Source organism: Cydia pomonella, chromosome 3 (genome assembly GCF_033807575.1).
Source record: "Cydia pomonella isolate Wapato2018A chromosome 3, ilCydPomo1, whole genome shotgun sequence".
NCBI classification, from domain to species: Eukaryota; Metazoa; Arthropoda; class Insecta; order Lepidoptera; family Tortricidae; genus Cydia; species Cydia pomonella.
The window spans coordinates 18,946,854-18,973,279 of NC_084705.1; the positions used below are offsets into that span (position 1 = coordinate 18,946,854).

The window sequence follows — 26,426 nt, forward strand, 5'->3', positions numbered from 1 at the left end:
ACATCGAACATACAGGAAGAAGCACCCTGGTGTTTGCTGTTTGCTGACGACATTGTTCTTGTCGGAGAAAATGCACTTGAGGTCCAGAGCAGACTGGAAAAATGGCAAGAAAAGCTGGAAAGTGTGGGACTGAAAATAAGCAAAACCAAAACGGAGCATATGTTCTGCGATTTCGGTGGTTTATCCAGTTTTTCCCATATTGCCTTAGACGGTGTATCCCCACCAGTCTGCTCCGATTTCCGGTACCTTGGGTCATGGATCCAAAGTGACGGCAACATCGACCGTGACGTGAAAAATAGAATAAATGCGGGATGGATGAAATGGCGACAGGTCTCTGGAACAACTTGCGATCCACGAATGCCCCTTAAACTTAAGGGGAAAATCTACAGGACGATCGTGAGACCTGTTGTAATGTATGGGTCAGAATGCTGGGCGATGAAAGTGACGGATGAAAGAAGAGTGCACGCAGCGGAAATGAGAATGTTGAGATGGATATGTGGAGTGACGAGAAAGGATCGGATTATGAATGAGTATATAAGGGGAAGTTTGAAAGTAGCACCGGTAGCGGAGAAGATAAGGAGTGGTAGGTTAGCGTGGTATGAGCATTTAATGAGGAGGGATGAATGCCATATAGGAAAAAGAATGTTAGGACGGAGAGCGGATGGTAGACCCAAAAAACGATGGATGGATTGTGTGAAAGAGGATATGAGAAAGAAAGGAGTGAGTGCTGAGGTGACGAAAGATAGAGGAGAATGGAAGAGAAGAACATGTTGTGCCGACCCCACATAACGTGGGATAAGGGGAGGAGGAAGAAGAAGAGAATTCAATTCGGTTTTGGTCCAAATTGAATTGTTAAGCAAACAGTCGTCCGATTTGCGTCCTATCATCGGATCCTTCTGATCCAACCGCATTATCGCCAAGTCATTTCTTAAATATCACTCCACTCAAGTTTTTACCCGCGGAAAAAGTTGATACTAATATTTCAAATAATATGCTAACTCGCTTCTCGCTTCGCTGGAGAGACGGTCGTCCACTATCCTCTTAAGAGGGAAAAATAGCTTTGCGATCCTAACGAAATAACGGTACTTTTTTTATGAAATTTCGATTTCGGGAGAAATCGGTTTCCACTAACTACAAATTACTGTAAATCTTACCAAATAACTTTGACTGTGACGAGCGCTTCAGCGCAATATATTCTAGATTTATAGGTTTCGCTTTAAAAAAAATGTTTTATTGCAAATTTAGTAATAGGTAAAGGAAACCTATAAACCTAGTTTGTCATTGTGTCAATAATGTATTAAAAATCATGGAAAATGCAAAATATTAAGAGAAGTGGAAAAACATTTTCTCTGTTTGTATGGACGAGTACGTCGAGTATACTTAACCCTCTAAAAGCAATACCGATTACCAATACATATTGCATTACCCAAAGTTTGTCGGAAAGATGTCAGTTTTAAAATCTTTATTTTGTTTCCTTTTATATTTTCCTGTAATTACAATACGTTTAGTATTCTAAATACAGGTTATAACCGTCTGCCTCTATCACTAATCAATTGTTTTTCTTTAAGCTGTATCTTTTACTGAGGTGTGCCAATAAAGAGTATTCTATCTATCTATCCTTCATAGAGGGAAATGTCACTTAAATTATACTATTCCAAAATATGACAGTAAGTGACTTTAATGTAGGTAACAATATATTGAGTGGTTTAAAGTTTGTAAATGTTATTATTAGGTATTAAGGCAAATGTTAATTAAAAACAGTGTAGCTATTTTAGTATAACAATTACTTTACTTAGTCTTTGTACACGATTTTCCCATCTCTAACCAACGCGTAACACGAGAAGGGTGTTTGTTGAGTAAACCACTCTTAGATTAATGAGATTAATCTTGAAATATGATCGTTTCGTCCCAGTTAAGGGATAGCGATCATTAAGTTGAGACCAGCAGCCCCATTATCATCGCATTTACATCGTTTGTCGCCGAGAATAAAACACACCCACTTATAACAAAGATAAAGAGCTCAAGAGGCGCCGCTTTTTCTGATATACAAACATAACTTTACAAACCTTAAAATAGGGCGATTTTTACGCTATTTTATTAAAGCAAATACAACGCCTCAAATATTAATAATACACACATCAATGGCATTATTCATAAACGGGCTACAAGTTTCAATTCCAATAATCATTTGTCTTAATCTGTCAATTTGACTTGTAAATTTGATTTGTAAGAAAGGAATAATGGCTTGTGAAGTTTTATAAATAAGCGGTAAGACTATAAATCCCGTAGTGCAAACGTTTATTTTAGTCATTAAGACCAAAATTGACTGAATTTTACGAAAACATACTAACTTGAATTTGTGAATTAAATTATAAATGACCATGTTAGCTGGAAATCGTATTAAAATATATTCCATAATCGCATTATAATACTTGTAGAGTATAATCATATAATCCAAAATCCCATATTTAGATCTTGTCGCGATGTCAGATTAATTGTGAAATGTTATATTATACCAAAACATATTGAGAGGATTCTTGTTTCGACCATGATCAAAAATATAAAATAATACGTATATAATAAAACATCGGCCAAGAGCATGTCGGGCCACGCTCAGTGTAGGGTTTCGTAGTTATACTATTCCAGTGGTGGGCAAACTTTCTTCATGACGGGCCAGAAAGTAAAAGACGTTTTAGAGGAGGGCCAGAATTGCAAAGAAATGCATTTTTATTATTTCGCGGGTCATATACAAATTATTTGTAAGGACCGGCGGCGGGCCGGATGTATTTCTATTGCGGGCCGTACTTTGCCCGCCACTGTACTATTCTGTCAAAATCAGTGGTCAAAATAGGCCAAACGGGGGCTATTAGTAAGTATCATGTACATTACAAGCATAAGGAGTACAGTCGCGCTTTGTACATCTTCTTACTAAGAAGAGAAGATTTGCGATCATGTTCGCTATAGTTTTCATTGAAAGTATTTATTATCCTTTTTTTTTTCACGATTGTTTCCATATTTTTTTGGACCCATGGTTCTAAAGTTAGAGGGAGAGGGACAAATATTTTCTTTTCTTTCAGAGCGATGTTTTTCATAAATATTAACTTTATCCAAAAATGGTTTCCGGAGATCTTTATTCGTTTTGAAAGCCCATTCCAACGATACAACACACTATTGGGTCAAATAAAAAATATTTTGTATGGAAGGTACCTTATTTTTTTTTTGTTTGTTTTTATTTTACCCTGTCGCAATGCATGATTTATGTATCTATGCCAAATTACAACTTTCTAGCACTAAAAAAGCCGCGGACGGACGGACAGACGGACACGGCGAAATTATGAGGATTTCTACGTGACTACGAAACTAAAAAAGCGGCCAAGTGCGAGTCGGACTCGCCCATGAAGGGTTCCGTGCCATTTATGACGTATTAAAAAAACTACTTACTAGATCTGGTTCAAACCAATTTTCGGTGGGAGTTTGCATGGTAATGTATATCATATATTTTTTTTAGATTTTTCATTCTGTTATTTTAGAAGTTACAGGGGGGGGGGGACACTCACTTTTTTTCACTTTGGAAGTGTCTCTCGCGCAAACTATTCAGTTTAGAAAAAAATCATATTAGAAACCTAAATATCATTTTTGAAGACCTATCCCTAGATACCCCACACGTATGGGTTTGATGAATTATTTTTTTTATTTTATTTTATGACGTATTAAAAAAAACTACTTACTAGATCTCGTTCAAACCAATTTCCGGTGGAAGTTTGCATGGGAATGTATATCATATATTTTTTTTTAGATTTTTCATTCTGTTATTTTAGAAGTTACAGGGGGGGGGGGCACACATTTTTTCACTTTGGAAGTGTCTCTCGCGCAAACTATTCAGTTTAGAAAAAAATGATATTAGAAACCTAAATATTGTTTTTGAAGACCTAACCCTAGTTACCCCACACGTATGGGTTTGATGAAAAAAGATTTTTTGAGTTTCAGTTCTAAGTATGGGGAACCCCCAAAATTTATTGCTTTTTTTCTACTTTTGTGTAAACATCTTAATGCGGTTCATAGAATACATCTACTTACCTAGTTTGAATAGTATAGCTCTTATAGTTTCGGAAAAAAGTGGCTGTGACATAATCGGACAGACAGACGGACATGACGAATCTATAAGGGTTCCGTTTTTTGCCATTTGGCGACGGAACCCTAAAAAGACGTGTTAAAGTAACACTTCGTCCCCTCTATCGTCTGGCGAAGGCTCTTTCGGCACCACTAAATTGGTCGGTAAGCTGCTAAGCTCGGTTAACTGACAGTAGGCTTAATTGAAATACAGTTTACACGTGGCGTAATATTACTGGCTCGTAATAAATGATTCCAAAATGACGGAAATAAAACTAGATAAAGTGCAAACATTGTTAGGGAATAAAAAAAATCGCGAGTTGACATCAAATGCACCGTTATGTAAGAGTGGGTAGGTAGCTCAAAGCTTGCCAGGTAAAGACTCTCGGTAGTATTATGGATCGTACTCTCTCATGGATGCCCCAGGTGAGCGAAGTTAGTAGGTAAATATTTTCTGCTATAGCATCACTCCGCAGACTTCGAAAACTCTTGTTTTAAACTTTGGCCTAGCTCAATCCCTTTTACTCTTTATACTAGATAATGACACTGACACTTGCTATCTAGACTTTACGGAAGACGAGCTCAATAAAATTGAATTTAGGGTTATATTTGGTTTGCGCAAATCTCCATGTCTCTCACTTCGGTTCTCAGCTCAAGTGGCTTTCTATTCATCTTCACCATGACTCTCATATTTTCGCCTCATTATGGCATTCTCTTTAACCCCGCTACAGCTCGATATATCAGAGAGCGTTTTGAGTATCTCTTTTCTATCACATGTCATGTTCTCAGACTCACATTCCCGCTCCTTCCTCAACTACATCTAAATTTTATAACAACTCTTTTACCTTCCGGGTTTTTCGGTTGTAGAACTCTTAGCCAATAGAAATGAGATTAGCCGTATTCGGTTTTGTTTTAATATATATGTATATATCTATGCAGATTGTTTAATGTAAGCGTATGGGTGTAACGAGTATTTTACATTGTTTGGATGTTAGTCCTAAGATATACTATATAAATACTGTATTCTCAAGTAAGCGAATTTTGTAAATTCTTTTTGAGAATAAAGTTCTTAAACCATAATATATTGTTTTTGTAGCCGATAGGGAGATGAGGTCACATCACACTCACTATTTGTATGGAGCGTTTTCACTCGCGGCCCGCGCGCCACATATACTTTTGTAATTTTAAAATTTATTGGGGATATATACAATAGATATACCGGTTTATAAGAAACATTTGAATCTTACGGGAAGTAGATTAGATGGCAATCTTTTAAAAATCCATGCATGAAGCTAATTGTACGGAAACCAAGATTTTTTTATTTTATTACGTTATTATAATGATCCTCAGAACGATCTACGAACTCGGCAGTGGGTCATTTCTGGAAATGTACAATATTTAGTTATAAGTTTTGTTTTAGCATACCTAAGTTTAGAATTACTTGATTTGTAACGTTGTAATTGTATTTTTTTTTACGCAAATACCGGCGGAATTTATTTGTACATTATTTGTCAATTGGCACAGACAGTTTACAACTTTACAACTTCGTTGTAATTCGTTTTTTTTTGTGTAATTGTGCCTTACCTACCTACTCGTAATATGATCAAATGTGAAATTAGATAAAAAGGGCCTTTTATTTTCTAACTTGGCCCAACAAAATACGAGTATTAAGTATATGTGTTTTAACTTCCGATTCAATGAATAAATACGACAATAAATTAAAAGTAAAATTATCGGGATGACAGTTGCGAAGGACAAATCACGCGATCATTTCCATACACTATTTAAGATTTGATTGGTTTTTCTATACGATCGTCACTCGGCAGCCATACCATAACTATAACCATAATATCAATAATTACCTTAAGATACATACTGATATCAGAATGACAATGACACCTAACTGACTGAACTGAGAGGCAGGCGAGACGCACGATTACGAAATAACATGATTGAAGTATCATTTTAATGGTAGTGTCTAGCTTGGCACCCCTGCATACATATTTGTACGCAGAGGTGCTAAGCTAATAGTTTTGCTGACTGTACATACGTTTGAATTGGCTTGTCACTTTTACGCAGCCATCTCGCTCAATCTCCGAGCACACGCGTACATAAGAGAGTAAATCGTGAAAACCAATTACTTGGAAACGAAACCGTTATTTTTTATGAACAGCCATGATACGCGGGTTTCCCGAGTTTGCGTGCGATAAGAAATATTTATACTTTATGACGGATTTAATATAATTTGTATCAGGACCAAGTTACTCTGTGGTGTATTTTTTACCCACAACGGAACGAAATCAAGAATTAATCGTATATGCGTTAAGGGTGAGAAGGGGCGTATAAGTGCATAAAAATTATGTTACCTATAAAATTGACTTATTAGAGCTCAAGATGTCAACTAAACTTTTTTTATAAACATAATTTAGTAAAATCAGGAGTTATAGAAAACCATGGGAGGTGCTTTTGCCCAGCAATGGAACACTGGAAATAGGCTTAAGAAAGAAATGAAGTATGATAAAGTATATATTTATAATGCTTTCAAACCATTTTGTGGACATTGTTATATCATTTTAGTAGTAGAAGTAAGTTTAAGCGTCCCTAACAAGCTCGGCCGAATTTCACCTTTCCAATTAGAACGGAGTTTCGTTCTCATTATAAGACTACGTGTTGAATTGTAATGAAACTTTTACTTTAAATAGGTCCAGTTTATATGCAAACAAAATAGAGCAAAAACAAGTTTTGTGTGAAAAACTTAAATCCGCTGTATTTTTTTAACTATGGTATCTAAAGATATATAACCTAATTACAGAACTAGTCCTGGATATACCTTGTCCTGTTGTTAGTACAAAGCTTCAGAGCATTCTAGCTAGTTGTTTTAAAAAGAGAGCGTATCTACGTTTGTATGGATAATCGAGCTTGCTGGGCCCTTAAGTTACCTACTTAAGGGCCCAGCAAGCTCGAATGTTTTATTCTGCATATGGCGTTAAAAATTTAAATGCGGGTTACTTACATTGTATCAAGTACGTAATGGGAACAGAGGAGAAGGACCATCAAAAGACCTAGAAAACTCCCATAAAAGTAGTTTAATGGCCATTCCGTTTGATTTATGTCCAAATAGGGAATAACACATTCCACCATATGAAGACCCTTAATAAAGTGGGTGTTTAATTTATTTCCCAACTTTTACAGCATCAAAATCGCAATGTTTAATCTTTAAGTAACTATTAAGGATGAATGTTCCGGATCCGGGCCGTTCTATAGTGAGCCATCCTTTACGCAGTACGTATTTATGTTTCGCAAAAGCTGACAATCACGAATAACTGACAGGCCGATGTCGTCTGGCGAGCTGGTAATCAGCCTCTTTCGTACTTAGTACTTTCTGATGTTGGTCTGATTTATTGTAAATAAGAAATATTTAAACAAAAAACATGAACCAACTTCATTATAAAAATTAATAAATATACTTATACACAACTAGCTTTTGCTCTGCGCGAATTTCATATCCCACTTCTATAGGTATTTAGTAAGTAACCCCCTTTGCACCCCCCCTTACGGATTAAAACTCCTCTTATAATAAATAAAATATATATTTGTGTAATTATACAGTGGTTCCTCGACACCACTCGAGACCCTAGGGCTGGCTCATTCCTTGGCCAAAGAATCGGCATTGCCATTCAGCGGGGGAATGTAGCCAGCATTATGGGCACCCTTCCGCAGGGAGCAGATTTGGGGGACATTTTTTGTTAGTTTTAGTTAGTTTTTATTTATTTGTAATTTATTATATAAGTCAAACTTTAGATGTTAAGTCATTATTATTTTTTAAGAAATATATACATATATGTGTTATTATACAGTTTATATTTGCGAGTTCCTATAATTGGCTCTGTATTACATCTAATATTATGTATCTTTTATAGCTGTTGGAATTCCTTGAATAAATAAATTCAGTGGGTACAAAATCTAAGTAATACGAAGTAATCCAGCATTGAATCGACGGTACGAGTATAGATACCAAGTTCTAAGAAAGAGATTAATTAACCTTAATAAATGAAATTTTCAAAGAACGATATTGAATTCAATTCAAACTTAAATAGTAATTTCCACGAATAGGTATTTTATTTACAGATAACCTTCAGATAGCGATTTATTTATTTATTTTACTTAAAGGATGCATTCTTTTATTTTTTTAAAGAAACAAAACTGCATTCTTTTTTGTTTTATTTTCCTGTGTCGCCCGGGAATTGAATCGACTAAAAATTCCGAAAAAAATAATTCGCTATTTTATTCCGCTAGTCGATGCAGTTAATGTTAAAATTTCTCCGAGAAACATTATGTCTTACACTCGTCTGTGTCGTACAAAATATCCATAAAATCTTATAATTAGTACACAAGAAGATTTTTAGCCAAGCCAATTGTAATAAAATTGTAATTGAATGCAGTTTTGTCTCTTAACAAAATTATTTCCTTAAGTAAAATTAATTAATTAGCTTAAGGTTTTAAGGCACTTTCCCCTTGTATACATATGTAGCTGCAAAATACCCTGGTATAATATTTTCTTCGGTTACCACGATAGTTCGGCTAATGAAATAAAACTCTGTAAACGGATTATATCGGGTATAATGAATTTAAAATACATTCCAACTCATTGAACCCTTTACAGCGTTCGTGGTCAATAGTGTCTCCTATTAACCGCGAAACTTAAGTTTTATGATAAATGTAAAATAAATTATGCAAGTTTTTTTGAAATCATAACTCTTCTATACCTTAATCCTACAATGTTATTGGTCTGAAATCTGTTTACGAAGTCACTACTCAGTCTAAATTACATGCACGGGCTTTGGAAAAAATCTACTTTTAAGGCCTTATATAAGAATACTTAAGCACACCTAATTTAATGACAGTTTACTCGTAACATGACGACCGGTCTGGCCTAGTGGGTAGTGACCCTGCCTATGAAGCCGATGGTCCCGGGTTCATATCCTGGTAAGGGCATTTATTCGTGTGATGAGCATGGATATTTGTTCCTGAGTCATGGGTGTTTTCTATGTATTTAAGTATTTATAAATATTTATATATTATATATATCGTTGTCTAAGTACCCTCAACACAAGCCTTATTGAGCTTACGGTGGGAAATCTATCTTACATCAATCAATAAAATGTTGATAACGAAACGATATCCGATAGCTTTTTATTAAATGGAAGGCATTTTGTGCTCAGGCTGGCATTAAAACTGTAATTGAAATTGCAAACTGTTATTTCAACCGAGGAACATTTGATAGGAATTCATGTAGCCTCATATTCCTACCATTGCTCTCAAGGATATAATAAAATTTGATGGCAAAAGACTGGCTGGCGGATCTGTAGAATTTTTCAATAACTTCATTCTCTGCAGAAATGGTTTTATAAGGAGTCATCTAAATAGATACTTACAAATGTAAGTACCCTTTCATATTGTTTTTACAATTTGTGTAGTTTTAAATAAGAAAGATGTTAATTTTATCTTATTGCCATTCAATCCTGATTAGAAACCTTATATCAGATTGAATGTTGCCCGCGACTTCATTGGCACGGAATTCAATAATAAAAATCAAATAAAAATTAACGCTTCGCATAACTTTCGTTGTCGCGCCCGACTCCATGCTGGAAGTCACGCTTGGCATAGTTATGGAATCGCGCGCGACCACGTAAGTATGGTTATTATAATAATATAACCACCTAACCCACTAACTTTAGAATCCATTTCAACACCAAAAAATACATTTTTTTTTAATTTGGTTTTTAAATGTATTGTGTATGGAAACTTTAAAGTAACGCTTACTTTAAGGCTGGCTTTATGCTTGTTTGACCTAATACACGTAAACAATAATTCAATTTCAGATCTCAATTTTTCATAAGTCCATTTTTACAATAATTAATCTAGACGTTCAGTTAAATTGTTATTTTTCACTTCCGCGTTTCAAGTCACATTAATATATTGTATACAAAAAAAGTTTTCAGTTACTAATATAAAAATTTGCCCATTAAAATTTCAATCCGACTTATTGTCCGTACAAAATAATAATAAAGTAAATACCATTTTTTTTAAGGAATTTCCGAAACGCTAAATTAAATAATTTAGCTTATAATATGTAAATACATATTATAAGTTTCTCACGAATACAAATATTATAACTACTGCCTTTCATACAAATGTTCAACCCCTATCCTTTTTTATTACACGTTACATAACCAACTAAGAAATAATTTTATAGTTGTAGTTGTTTACACTCTATGTTGATTATAAACTGAAAAAATGTTATATACTAAGAAAAAGTGACCAAGGCCTCCAATGCCCCAGGCTGGAATCGAACCAGCGTCCTCTACTTAAAATAAAAACAAATTAAAATATTTTCTGAAAATAATTTAATTTGTTCTAATACTTCTATGTTGATTAGTCAGTTAATTAGGAGAAACTTCTGCATGAGATACAATGTCGTCTTGGGAGCCCTGAAGTTCGTTTATTTTTTCTTGAGCATGAATTACCTGTGAATAAGTTAAATATAATAACTAACAAATGTATGACTTAGGTAAAATTCTTAATTATTCTTTGCTTTTCTTTTATTTAATTTTACAAGATACAAAATAACAACGTGCACCTTGAAGGTACGGTCAACCAATTTGATTCCTAGGCCACTATAGAACCATGTCATAATGACTTCTACGACAGTGCTTATTGAGTGATGCATGTCATGTATAGAGTAGTTAAAGCGACAAGGTTCTATAGTGGCCTAGGATTCAAATTGGTTGACTATACCTACCGCAAAATGATATGGTGCAATTAAGTTTAAGCAACTTAGAAAACCATCATCACTAGAATAATGACTTCATTTCCTGGGCTTTAGTCTAAGACTTTTATAACAGCGTTTCCGATACTGAGGCGGCTACGCGCGAGAAACCATCCCGACCGTTTCCAATCTTGAGAAGGATTATACAGAGATTATGTCTCGGTGTTAAGGACAAGGATTTGTTAAGCTTAGCGTCGTTGTTGCTAGGTACCTAGGCTAGGTAAGGAATGCTCCAAGAAATAACATTAATAACATGTTTTTTAGCAAACTTAAAGACGTTAATTTTACTTATTCTGGGAAATGCCTACATTATTTTACACAGAACGTAACTTAGGATAAAAAATATTGTATGGAAATTCATTATTACCTGCTACCTACATTAAAATTGAATGGTAGGACCATTTAGTAGCTAGGACCAAAGGAAAAAATACATTTATCAAAGTAATCTCAAAAAAGATTTCGTTTTTTTTTTTTCTATGAGCATTTTTTTAGATTGAAAATTTAAAAAGTGATATAATATAGTTATAAATAGAGTGAATTATTTGGGCCAGCTTTCAAAACAAATAATAATAGATTTAAGTAAAACGCTCCGCTTACTCACCTTAATGGAAATCCAGACGAAGTAAGATTAAAAGGAAAGTCTTGTCTAAAGGCCATCACGGTCGAGTTGAGGCAACATTGTAGAATTTTTATTAAAACTTTAAATGACGATTATTACTGTTACTATTTAATAATTATAATTTAATTGTTTTTGTTACTACATAATTATATGGAATATACAAATATAAATGCGTAAGATAATGGATCTAATCTGAAAAGACTTTCTTTTTAATATTAGACACGTAATGTGTTATCAGTGTATTATGTCTTTCTGTACTTTTTTTTATATTGTAAAATGCTAAGTTGGATTTTCTAGGTAAAGACAAATCATTTTGAAACTGCGTGCCTCTCCCCAGAGTACCTCTGATCACAACCAAAGTAGTTACTAGTCGTATAGACGCAAAGCACAAGACTATGGCACAAGTACCACTATACTAATCACTATTCGATATTGCATGCCACGCATCTTGCTTGTACCCAAAATCGCAGAAAAAAGAAGTAGAGATACACTTGTTTATGATCTCTGGCCTGGAATTAAATATTTATTTATCTTTGTTTTGTTTAATGCAGTTATTTTATTTTAATTAAAAATGTATTATAGTTATATTTATTTTTCATCTTTTAAATATTGCGGCATAAAAAAGTATGAAGTTACCTTCTCGAAAAATTTCACCTTATTTCGCTTACTGTTACTGTAGTAATTGTAGTAGGTATTTTATTGTGAAAATATTAATTGTATTCTCGAAAATTGGATATTGGGTTAACGGCATTAAAACGGAGACAGTAATATTATAATTGTTGTGGACATTTTGTTATTAAAATCGGTGTTTCTTGATTGACACATTTTTATTCACCCAGGTTTTGTGTTGGAGAATATGTTCATATAAACAATGGCTAATCGAATTAAGTAGGTAACACAGGAACGAAACATAAATAAATAGTGGCTCTGTGAGCTGTAGACCGTATGAATCGCCATTTTGAAATAAATTAAAAAACTAAATCGACAAAAATTTTAAGTATTAATTCATCGAACTTGTTTGAGGATTGCGAAAAGAGAAGAACATCCGGACATACGAAAGCAATTTTGCCCAAGCTGAAACTTTCAGCCTGACAGGCAGACCTTTGCTAACGCTCGGTTAATATATATGTAAAAAAATCATAATCATTACTTAGATTTACGTAGGGTGAAGATAAAAATCACATGATTAGTTTAAAGGGACACCAAATTCTATTTAATGAACATTTCACTGCACACAAAATGAAATGTAACTCCATGTAGTAGGTAAATGAATCATGCTGTAACTTTAGATGCCCTCTCTTAAACAGTAAGATCAGTATGTACGTTATTACTTCAAAGGAGGGTGACCACAAACACGTTTACGCCTTGACCAAAGCAGCATTACGTGGGCCACTTTGCCCCCATACAGAACCTTTTAGGGACCGCCATGCCCCAAAGGCATGAATTGATGCCATTAATGATCGTGCATACGATGAGTAATCTGGTTGTTGTGATTCTACCACCTTTGAAATGTTGTTTGTTTATGAATGAAAACATTGCGAATATGAAATTTTGAAATGGAGTATTTGCTTAAACAGGTAACTAATAAAAAAAATAAATTACGTGTTTTGTATGAGGCCATATTATTAACATAATCGAATTAAGGACCTCCTTTTTTTTAAGTCAATTAAAAACTAAAAGCACAAACATGTTGTGACATGTGTTTGTTCTAATCGTTGTAAAAAAGCTTTAGAAATCAATTGATATTTTATAAGCAAAATACGTACCCGTAGACAACAGTATTAATTGGTACAAAGTTATCTTAACAGACCCATCAGAGCATAAAAATCTTGTCGAGAACTCTCTAAAATTCATTTCATTCAGCAAATTCATAGATAAGCGTGTTCAAATGAATGAACGAATGAATTCAAATGTTGAGTAATTAATCATTCGCATTCTCTTCTGAATGGGACGAGAATGACAAAGGTATGATATGAACAAAACAAGTAAAAGCAAAAGTTAGGTAGGGATGTAATTTTATACATATGAATGGGTCCAAAAAAAATTGAAAAACATCTGATCTTACTTGAGTTATTAATATCATATAAATTAAAATATTTCTAATTTCAGTATATATATATATATATATTATATTATATATATAGAAAATTCGCGGCGTTAAGGTACTATTCGAATTCAGACTACGGCAGCGTTCCTGCTGTGCAGTAATGCAGCGCAACATTACTGCCGACTGCATTTCTGCCACAAATATAAAAAATCCGGAGAGCAACATCGATTTGGACATCTGCGGCAGCAGTAATGGTGGTATCTGAATTCGAGCGGTACCTGCCTGTAATCATGCATATTTAAAAATATTTCAACGCAATTAATTAATAACAAATACAGACCTCGAAACTAATCCTGTATCTACTTAGTAGCCAGTAAGCCTTATCAGTGATAGGCAAAAAGGTCCTTAACGTTCAGGACTTGTTAGTCTCTTCGAAGTCTAGCCGCTTTTCGTTAAAAATACCGAAACTTTAACCGTAGATTTAGTAGGGGTGATTAGATTTTTAAAAGCGAGTGAGGACAGGCGCAGCAGAATGTATTTTTCTTAGGATTAGGAAAGTAGCGGATAAAATTACATTTAAATATTTCCGAGATTTTTTGAGAAAAATAAACTTAATGCTTGTTTCAGGCCTGGATCCCGCGGCCGCGATGCCGGTGGAGCAGCAGCAGTGCGTCTGCGTCGTCGTGCTCCTCATTCACACCGTCATCGGAGCTGGAGAAGGTAATTATGATTAAAATACTTGCGCTTTTTCTAAGCTTGCACTTTTTTATATATATTATATTTGAAACCGATAACCACTGGATCAAAAATGATTTTGTATTGCGTCCACGGTAAAATCTGCTCAAGAATTTAGGCAGCAGTAAGCACCTTCAAAAACAGTTATTATTAAAAACTTGTAAATAATTACAGTCACTTGGTAGTGACTGTAATTATTTAGGTATACGTTACAATAATATTGCATAATGCAGTGAAAATAAAAAGAGCTAAAGTTGAAATCACATTGTAATTTAAAGAAAGAAGTTTCAATACGACGATTAAAAAAGAGGGAATTACACACTTGCCACTAAAGTTTTACATTTTACGACTCACGGGAGAGGTTGCGTAAACGGGCGCTGAAAATTACCAAAGGATTTTTTGGACTAAAATTTTATTGGACACGAAGTCCGTGCGCCGGCCCTGTACTTGAGCAACGTTTGCCATCAATGTGAGCCACTTTTATGTTGTCGAACACACTTTTTGTCAGCAATCACTTTTGCAATACAATTTTGGTACCTACAAGCTAGTTCGTTTGCATTTCAGCGCAATATTTTATATCTTTAATAAAACGGGAAGAAGTTTTGGATAGGGATTTAATCAAATTATTTTGTTATAACCCAATTTGGAGGACATTTATAAGGAAAACATTTATGCTAGAAAATATTATTAAATTGGCTGTTTTTACTTTTTAATTTGCTGGCATGCAAGTAATTTAGACTGACAGAAAATATACCTACTGAATACTGCATAAATTAAAAGTTTTATTTACACAAAAAGTAGATATCGGCGGCGGGCGGGGGGTGGTGGCTATTGATGTGTACTCCGCGCGGACGGAACCATTAGGAGCATTAGTGATCTCATTAAAAAACATCTAAACTTTATCACAATTATATTATTAATATCTGGGAAACCAAGCTTTGCTCGGAAAACATATAAAAACTCAAAATGCGTGTTTTCCCAGAGATAAGATCTTGCTAGGTCGATATTTTGTTCCCAAAAACCCCTTTATAGCAAATTTCATCGAAATCGTTAGAGCTTCGGAGATCTCCGAAATATATATAGTTATTTAAATGTATAAGATTGTACATAGGTAATGTAAAATGTTAAAATGTAGTGTTGAAAGAAAACTCGTGTCGCTGTAAAACACTAGCTTTCGCTCGTGTTTCGTAGTCTCGACATCGATATTGAATTGGTTATTTTCTACACTTGTATGACAATAAATTATTTTACTATTTCCACTATCCACTATTCATTATACTCAAACAAATCTATCACACGGTGAAATTCCTAAAGCTAATATTTGAATTGCGACTGCAGCCTTGCGTGCAGCAAGACAGCACTGGAAAATAGGCAATGTCAGGATCCTTTTCCTTGATAAATTGCGTTTTTGTCATTGCCGCAGTGCTGTCACCATAAAAATATTCAATGTTTCACTCGTTTTATCAAGGAGATACGATTGTCGTACAAATGTTCTTCCTAAATTCTGTCAGTTGCTTTGAATCTGTCGTTCGAGCACGCCACGCTAGTAAGTTCCGCTTGAGGCCACCGGCCGAAATAAAAACAAATGCGGGCCATCCAATCTCGCGGGCACCCATTTCACGAGCTACGCTTGGCCCATGTTTATAGAATCTGCGTTTTATGATGGTGATAATATAAGATATAAAACAATTATACATCTTAAGGTAAGGTGTTTATTTCTTACTTCAAAATCCGTGATAGAAAAAAAAACTATCGTAACACAGTCATGTTCTGCCCAATACTAAAATATTATTTTAAACCAGGGGTCTCCAAACCCCGACCCGACCCCTGTTTTTAACTATCGGACCGATTCGAACTTCAAAATACGTCAGACATTTGATAAAGATACGATATGAATTAGATATGTCAGTGTCAAAAGTGACGTTTCTTCAAACAAAAACGTCACTTTTGATACTGACATATCCAATCCATATCGTAACTTTAAGAAATGTTTGACGTATTTCAAAGTTCGAATTAGACTGTGAGTAAGAAACGCCTTATAAAATAATGTAGCTATAAATTAGGTAGCTCCATTTAAATACCTCAATGTGAATTTACAAAAAAAAAACTAGCTAATATAAGCGTAGTAAATTTGTTATAAAATGTCATTATTTCTTTCATATTATAAGATAGGAAATAGTATCCCTTTTCCACCTACTCACTTATATATATATTACTCTTATGTGGTCTTGTCACTTGTGTCACGTAGTCACATGTTGAGTTGGAAACGCAATTTTGTTACGTCGCGACAACATGCTGGAAATGTGTAATTAATTCTTTGAATCCGGGCCCCTTCAGGCGCTTCCAGCAGCAGACCCTTAGGACCGAAGCAATCTAATTTTCTGCCCTTTGCATCCGTCTTATTTTCGATTTTCTTTATATCCAAATGACAGTTCTTACTGAATAGAAAATTGATTATCATCACGCTTTCAAATATTTACACGTTGAACGCCATTGCAAAAATGTAGTAGGCATTACCATTGAAGCCACTGGGAACACCGGTGGGCCAGACTCTATTGAACCATTGGAGCCGTCGGTGAGTGTTCAATTTAAACTGTTTTACAGGCCACCAATCACTTATTTCATGCAAAACCGTATCTAGGATGAGCCGCGTGGCCCTAGAGAAGAAAGGAGTCAGCTTGGTTCTTTTGTATTGTATAGGGCTTAGAATTTATTCACAATTTTCTATACTTTGCCTGGGAATAGGGTTGCTATAAAACCCACTAAGTCATATATAGTTCTAACTGACAAATAAAGTACCTATCTAAACATAAAGTAGGGACAACTAATGAAACTAAATAAGTTTTAGTGTTTTTTTTTTAAATATCTATTTCTTTGGTTTGGCTTCAAGGCCACGCCGCATAATGGCCCCCGTGAAATAAAATTCGCCTTTCCTTCCTATGAACATATGCGGCTCACCAGTGTGAGCCATTTTTAAAAATCTTTTAGTTTTTGACTTACAAGCTGATATTTACTAGTCCGGTCTGGCCTAGTGGGTCACTACCACTACCTTGTTTATGAAGCCAATGGTCCCGTTTTCAAAACCCGGTAAGGGCATTTATTTGTTACATCACACATAAAAAAAAATGTTTTGTTCCTGAGTAATGAGTGTTTTCTATATATATAAAGTATGTATTTATACGGATGTATATCGTCGTCTAGTACCCATAGTACGAGCTTTGCTTAGTTTGGGGCAGGTCGAAGTAGTTTTTTTTTTTTGCCAAAACAGTGAAAGTACAATTTTCAAAATGTTGATTTACAGTTTTAACATCGAATAATTGCACCAAAGCGTGCTGGGCTTGTAGAAACTTATTCGCCAGTTCATTGAAGTAAGCTACCAACACGTTTTCTAAGAAAGACTCGGCGTTTTTGCTGATTTTCCATTGAATAAAGGTTTCATATGCCGCCAGTTATTTTCCACCCGATTTTGATGGTAAAAGGCTATCGTTCTTGGCTCTTGCCTCTATTAGTATTACTAGCAGCGTCAATTTTATGTGTTCTTCATTTTCAATGCTTGAAAATGACATTTTCGTCAATATATAAACTAAAAACATGCAAAACTATTCCAATTTAATGACAAATACGGAAAATGGCTGGCGCATTCTTTTTTTTACGCACGATTCCAATGCGCGCGCAAGGCTAAGGCGGGAACGAAATCGACAAACAGCCAATTAAAAAAATGTAAAAAAGTTAATATTTTCGTATTTCTATTCGACGGATGGAGATCAAATCGATACAATGTTATGTTTATTCATTAATATAATTTACGAGATAATTTAATCTATAAATTATGTTTGTTGTGATAAAACCTCTTTGAACTAACATTTGAAACCAAATAGTTGGTTAAAAAAAAATTACTCGACCAAATAAAGAAGGCTCCGTTTCCATGCATATTATTAGCAATCAGTTATCTTCTTACTCGTAACTCAGTCGGATAATATAATGAAAAAGCACGAGTATTATAACGTGTTAATTCATTAAGGTTTTATTAAATTAAAATGAAACTCTCAATTTGAGGGTTAAATTTTTAAATAGATAGATTTTTACTAGACAAATTATGTAAACGTGATGTGAATGTGACAAGTGCGAGTCGGACTAGCCCATCGAGGGCAACAGAAATATCACATCTGTGAAAATTTCAACGGTCTAGCTATCACGGTTCATGAAATACAGCCTGGTCTGGTAACAGACGGACGGACGAACAGCGGAGTCATAGTAACAGGGTCCCGTCTTACCCTCTGGATATGGAACCCTAATAATCATAAATTGTCGAATAATATAAATTACTTGATGCAAGAGGCATTTTTTTAATAAGTATAAATGTTCAATTTTGCCCTGGAGCCACGATTGACATAGGTATAGGCACTAGAGTTGAAGTCACACATTAACAACTAAATTATGTAATACCCGTTCACTTAAGTTCGCCGTTACCTCCTAGCCCGCTTCCCCGCGCCACGCCATATCCACTCGGCTCCACAGCTTTAAAACTACGTTTAGTTGTTAAAATTATTATGTTTTCGTACCGATTGCTATCTGTTTATTTCGTACCGATAGTTGAACCGAGAACTATCGGTACGAAACTATCGGTACTGGAACTATCGGTATCGGTAGCGGACCCCAGGCTCCCATGGGCCGTGGCAAAAATGCCGGGACAACGCGAGGAAGAAGAGAGTTGAACCGCCAACTGCAAAATGGACCAAAAAGTTTATTTATTTATTTTTTAGATTAACATCGTGCGCTTAAGTGACATTCACTCATTCGTTCATGAAATATTTAATTGTTCTTGTGATTAGAGCTCTATATAGCTTAGTCTGTAATAATTCACCTAAACTCTCCTGCCGATACCAGTAGGTATGTCACATTAATGTGAAACGAAGTGTTAATGTCTTGTAATTCAATGATGGCTCGTAAAGGTGCGTTTATATTTTGTAAAAACGCCGTGAGTGCGCATGCTAGTTTTCTGTAGATTACAAGCTTTATACAAGCTTTTCATGAGTTGTGTTAGAAATTATGCACAATTTGAAGCAAAGATTCTGTCCCAGGGCATTCGTTAGATTTAGCCGCAATAGAAGCACTTTTACGCACTGGAAGCTCGACAAAGTTGAGCCGGTAGTAGAGACGTGATATACTTTCAAGTATTGAGAGATATGTTCCTACTCGTATTGTCCAAGCATACAGGTATTAGTACGATAATAGATTATGCGGAGAATATCAAACATATAGATCATACATATCATAGATTGAAATTGATTGAATTGAAAAAAATCGACCAAGTACAAACCTGTAGGTATATATTATTATAAGATGTAACTAAAAATTTACGGTTTTCGCAATTTTTCTTTTAGGTATCTGTGCTATAAGACGTTGCTTTGTACCAAATTTCAAGATTCTGAGTTTACGGGAAAGTACCCTGTAGGTTTTGATTCCCTTGCGAGTGTCGAAAATTTGCGGAAATTTGCGGCATAAACGGCGTTGGCTTAGAAGTTTGATTTTTTCACAGCTCCAAGGGACAGTAGACCTGAGTATTTGATATAAATTTCAGCTTGATACCTCCACGCGTTCCTGAGAAAAAGGGTCTTGACAGACAGACAGACGGATGGACGGACAACAAAGTGATCCGATATGGGTTCCGCTTTTTCCTTTCGAGGTGCGGAACCCTAAAAACAATTTGGTTTATTCTAGGCAAACATATTAGTAGATCGTGACTTACGCCAGGAAGTCAAACATTCCCATAATGCTCCCCAAAATGGCAGGAAAGTTTAACGCCGTAGAGGGTTGAGTGACATGTAATGACGAAAGTGAAACTGAAAGTCTTTATTCTTCAATTTAGGCATATTACGAAATACATCGAATAACGTCGCTAACGGAGTTACTTTCAGATTTTTTTTTATACCACGACCTATGGACGCCTGCAACTCCAGAGGTGTTACATGCGCGTTGCCGACCCTTTAAAAACCTGAACACTCCTTTTTTGAAGGACCCCATACTGTAGACCCTCGGGAAAACCTCGCAAGGGAGCTCATTCCACAGCCGGAGCATTCGCGGGAGGAAATTCCTCTTGAACCGCACAGTACGCGACCATTTAGGTTCTAAGGGGTGAGGATGAACACCCTGCCGACGGCGAGACGTGCGGTGATAGAAAGTGGCCGTTGGCATCAATACAAACAATTCCTCAGAGCACAGCCCATTGTACAAGCGGTAGAACACACACAAGGAGGCAAAGTCTTTCCTTAGGCTTAAAGGTTCAATAGGTACCGTTTGAGTTTGGGATCGTCATATAAAATAAAAAGAGGATTTAATATAAAAAGAGCGCAGAAAAGCAAGTACAGTAAAGTCAGGTTATAAAGACGCCCAAGGGACCGCTGATATTACGTCCAGTAGGACGAAACGAAATGACAAATCATATTTTTTTAATAAAAAAAAATATATAATTTTGTATTTATTAGTATCCATCCGACCATCAAAGAAAAAAACACTTAAGTAAATGAAAATATTTATTTACGTCGTGTTAAATGTCACCGTGTCGTAAATGGAGAGATTTGTTTTGATGAATCCATTTTTGTACGCGTACTCACTCATAACCCGCAAGGCCGCAAATCACTGCCGTAAAATAAAAAGTCGCAATTCTTGGGGTTGTAACTAAGATGACAATCGTTCATCGACAATAAAAAAATTAAATAAGTTTTTTTAACGAGAATATCGTTTTGAATACAAGCCTTTATCGCTGAATGTATGTATGTACCTTTTGTTCCAACAGCCATCTAATACTCATCGAGATAATCTAACAAACCCAAACTCAATTAAGTTGCATTGTTTTATCACACAGTTTCTAAAACTACCTCCTGTGTTCATCATTGATCAGCTCCATGGTACTTTTTTTTCATTTTCAGTTTTATCTTATAAAGTTTAAGCTCATTTGAATAGTGGGAAGTGTGGTTTATTTAGGTTTGCAATATTTAACAAATTATATAATTTTTTGGCAATTCCGGATGGAGCACATTGCTCGAGGATGGATTCTCAACTGCCGACTGCGTAAGAGCCGTGGATATGCGCCCAATAAGGTGAACCAACTGATGATTAGTGCCAGGATCGCAAAATGAAGTAAAGATAGAAGTCAAATCTTTGTGACAGGCTTTTTACCTGTAAGCCTGTTTGTAGGGAACGCGGTGCAGGTAATTAAGTAAGTAAATATTCTTTATTGCACCACACACAAAACAAATTCAAACAAGATTTACAATATAAATAAAGGTAGCAACAGGTGTTCTTATCACTGCAAGCGATCTCTTCCAGACAAAGTTAGGGTAGCAGGATATGAAGAACAAAAAACTTTTAAAAGCAGGTAGTGCACGAATAAATTAGAAGAGGATAGGTTATATGTTAAGTAGCGCGAACTGAGGCATAACTAATGCACTGGCCGACTAATCGGCCAAATCAGTAGTGGGTAGATGTACCGACTACTGATTACATCTTAAGAAAATTATTTGACACTTCAGTTAAACAGGCAAGTGAACAAATATTGAGACAAGCATTGTAAAGACTTCGAAAAGCGGCTTAGTCCAATAATATTATTATGCTTCGCTCGAAGTTGTTCCCAACTTGGCGGAGAATTTGTTGCTTTTCGGAGCATTAACGTACCAAAATGACGATTTAATGTATCTAAGAAGTTAAGTCAGTCACGAGGGATTTCCAAAAAAAAGTTTTCTAGTGGCTGTTACGGCTGTTATACTCATACCGACGTGGCGCAGCAGCAAACTTGGTGTGGTTATAAAACCAATCCTACGTAACAACAAAATTGGAAAAAATCATGGTCTTTAAATCGTTATATTTGGCATAGTTCTTTATATTATCACAGATCTGTCTACACAGCTAATTATTTCAATTATCATTTAATACTGTGCATAAGTTTCGACGTAATTTAAGGGGAAAGGGGACGACCGCTTCTCTTTACACACATTAAAGTTCCCATTTTTAATTTTTTTATAAGAGTTAGGAGCTTTTAAACAAATGAACAACGTTTTTATGGAGAAGCAGTAATTCAATATCCTCTTAATATAATATCTCTATACTTAATATTGTCCCCAGCGCCAACATCGTCTCCCCCAACACTGAAGCCCGAACACAACGAGCTGACGGTCACGTTCCCGCCGCTGGATGATCTCTACCACACGCCTGAGAAGCACTTCGCAACTGAAAACAACACGGTTGTGACTTCTCAAATTGGCTCCACGGCGTTGTTACCGTGTGTCATTAGAAACATTGGTGATGGAATTGTGAGTATTTTATTTTATATAATTCCACTAGCCTCCGCTCGCGGCACCGTCTGCGTAGAAAACACTAAAAATTCTGACTCCAATTCCAGGCTTTTAGGACGTGTATGATTTATGAATTACGAGTACTTTTTTTATCTATTTACCATTAAGAAGTTGGTTTTAATCCTTGGTAGTGTATTTTCACCTCGACCATACAATAAAAGTATTATTTATTATTTAATATCAGTAAACAAAATATCTTAAAATTTTTCAACACACTTGCTCAAAACGACGTTTTTATTCCACCGATTTTTGGCTCATAATCCTAGATATTAAACACGCGTGCTTTTTCAGTATATTATAACACTTGGGCTTTTTATTATATTATCCGACTGAGTTAAGAAGATAAATGATTGCAAATAATATGCATGGAAACGGAGCCTTCTTAATTTGGTCGAGTAATACATTTTTTTTTACAAACTTTTAGGTTTCAAATGTTAGTTCAAAGAGGTTTTATCACACCAAACATAATTTATAGGTTAAATTATCACGTAAATTACATTAATGAATAATCATAACATTTTATCGATTTGATCTCCAATATCTCCATCCGTCGAAAAGAAATACGAAAATATTAGCTTTTTTACATTTTTTTAATTGGCTGTTCGTCGAATTCGTGCTCGCCTTTGCCTTGCGCGCGCATTGGAATCGTGCTAAAAAAATAACGCGCCAGCCATTTTTCGTATTTGTCATAAAATTGGAATAGTTTTGCACGTTTTGCATGTTTATAGTTTATATATTGACGAACATGTCATTTTCAAGCATTGAAAATGAAGAACACATAAAATTGATGCTGCCAGTAATACTAATAGAGGCAAGAGCCGAGAACAATAGCTTTTTATCATCAAAATCGGGTGAATAATAATTGGCATATGAAACTTTTATTCAATGGAAAATCAGCAAAAACGCCCAGTCTTTCTTGGAAAATTAAACGTGTTGGTAGCTTATTCCAATGAATTGGCGAATAAGTGCCTACAAGCCTAGCACGCTTTAGTGCAATTATTCGATGTTAAAACTGTAAGCCACCATTTTGAAAATTGTAGGTAAGTACCTTTACTGTTTTGACAAAAGAATCTGATTTACTGTTTTGACAAAAAAATCTGATTTATTAGTTTTGTTTTTTCCTCGCAAGTGTGTTGAAAAGCGTCGTATGAAACGCGTGTGCATTGGTCATTACCCACATCGGCTTTCTTATTGCGCAATATCGCCTCGTGTGTAATGACCAACTTAGCACACTTGTATCATAATGTACTATTACTGCACTAACTAAAAATGATACAATTTACTATTGCCAACTTTTTTTTCATGTTATTGATATAATATTATAATTGGTATGTGCAAAAAATGTAGGCAATCTTTTATTTTCTCGTAATTACATAATTTACAGACGGAACATGAGTTCCATGTTTTAGTTTCCCGGTACCGGTAGCGGTCGGTACTCTACAATTTATTTTTTCTTGTTTTTCTTTTAGCATTTCGTCGGTAGCATTGATTTACCCATGCCAAATTGCAGCTTCCTAGCACTAACAACCACGGGAGCAAAGCCGCAGACGGACAGTCAGATGGACATGGCGAAACTATAAGGTTTCCTAGTCGACTACGGGGCCCTAAAAATGTTCCCGTGTTGCTCGGCGTTAAAGTTGGTTTCTCGTGTCGAAATCCTCGAATTTTCCAAGGTTAAACTGTTTAAATCAGTTGAGTTTTCGCTTACTCAACTTTCAACGAGCAAATGCTTTCCTGACGCTTCACTACGAGTCTGTAAAGTTAAGGTTTATTCTATTATTGCTAGCACCATTTCTTCTACTTTTCATTCTGATTTACTGTATTTACTTTTTGTCTTAAGCCAAATTTAATAAATTAATGACTATAATTAGTAAAAGTATGTAGGTATTTACTGAACTTCGAAGAAATTCACATTACCTGCTTTAATTTACAGTACGAGCCGGGGTGGCTCGCACATAATAAGCTTAATTTTGCGCGCAAATTTAATTATACCGGAACCCCAATAAACAGTCGATTCTGCAAAAATTAAGCAATTTGCAAACTCATAATATGGTAATTATATGCGCCGAGCCAAAGAAGCGGAAAATACAAGGTGAATTATAATTCTACTTGACTTTAATGAAAGTATTTTGTTTCTTTTTTATTTAAGACTCGGGCATGTTAAATATCTTTGAGGGAATATTATCATGCTACGTTTTCGTCGCAAAGGTCAACAGACTACTAATTACCAGAGCTCAACGAGGGGGAGGGGAGGTTAGGGTCCGCAACGCATGTAACTCCTCTGGAGTTGCAGGCGTACATATGCTACGGAGACTGCTTACTATCAGGCGGGCCGTATGCTTGTTTGCCACCGACGTAGTATTAAAAAAAAACCTGTTAACGTTCAAATGTACCTAATAAAGAAGAAAAACGAAAAATGGAGTGTCAATCACGTTCTAAGTATGTACTCCGTTCTTTTTCCGTTCTTTCTACTCGTATTAAATTTACGGGTTAGTCGCTAATTACCCAGTACAAACTAGCGCTTAGCCCAAAACACATTAGTCCCACTCAACAAGGTAAATAAACGCAGCCTGTTACGAACATATTAAGCGAGCCATTAATTAGTAAGGTAGGCTGCTGAAATGGTCGTCGCGTAACGATTGTTTTATGTGGTAAACTAATGGTTTATTTCCTGGCGTTCACTCCTCTTTTACATAGTATTGGATGAATTGTTGAAGAAGAGACGGATTGATATGAAAGGCTGTTCAACTTATTTTAATTATGAGGTGGAATGAAACTGTCTATAATAATGAATGAGTATCTCAGATGTAACAGACAACTTCTTAATTAGAAGTTTTTCAATTTTGCAGGCGTTATAATAGGAGCCTGTTTAATGAAAGAAAAATAAATTTCCGAATTGTAAGTTTCTATTATCTTACCTCTGAATAAAAATATAAGTGATGATTGACTGTGTCTTGATTATTTAATTGGGTCGAATAATTTGACTCTCAAATTTAATTGTCTCTTAATTTGCTCAACATTGTAATTGGAATTCAATGGCACATGATCTGCGTTCATTAGAGGAGGCATTGAGCCGTGTAACATTTCGGAAATGATTATCCCGGTCTTGAATTTCATCGTATCTAGATCTATCTTAAACAATGAAATCCCTCTTCAACATTTGCTGTTTTGTTATTATATGCTCACAAATTTTATGAACGATTTTTTTTTAATAAATATTATAGGACATTATTATTACCCCAATTGACTGAGTTCCACAGTAAGCTCAATAAGGCTTGTGTTGAGGATACTTAGACAAAGATATATATAAATATTTATAAGGGTTAAACAACGTATAAAATAGCTCTCAGTAAATTCAGCTTCATGCATCTTAAAGGAAAATTTGATTTAACATCACAGGCACACGAATAAGCCCTCAAGTATTCAATGTCTCAATTAAGAAGCATCTTGACTGTAAACAAAGTATTTAAAACGTCATTACCTTACTTTGTAAACTTTGTTACTTTGTAATATTTATAAATACTTAAATCCAGAGCCAACGATGCATGTGACTCCTCTGGGGTTGCGGGCGTACATAGGCTGCGGAGACTGCTTACCATCAGGCGGGCCGTATGCTTGATTGCCACCGATGTAGTATAAAAAAAATATATAGAAAACACCCATGACTCAGGAACAAATATCCATGTTCATCACATGAATAAATGCCCTTTCCAGGATTTGAACCCGGGACCATCG

General features: G+C 35.3%; 1 protein-coding gene across 2 annotated transcripts in view; it reads left to right on the plus strand.

Annotated features, from left to right (window-relative positions):
- Positions 1 to 26,426, plus strand: part of LOC133516218 (uncharacterized) — a 145,494-nt gene that overhangs the window by 75,942 nt on the left and 43,126 nt on the right. The window contains exons 2-3 of one of the 2 annotated variants that reach the window (XM_061849030.1): positions 14,233 to 14,325; positions 22,462 to 22,649. In XM_061849030.1, coding sequence (XP_061705014.1) covers positions 14,253 to 14,325; positions 22,462 to 22,649 — 261 coding nt within the window. In that variant the 5' untranslated portion in view covers positions 14,233 to 14,252. Of the gene's footprint in view, positions 1 to 14,022; positions 14,326 to 22,461; positions 22,650 to 26,426 lie in introns of those variants that run through there. The other variant, XM_061849029.1, reaches the window with a different exon arrangement.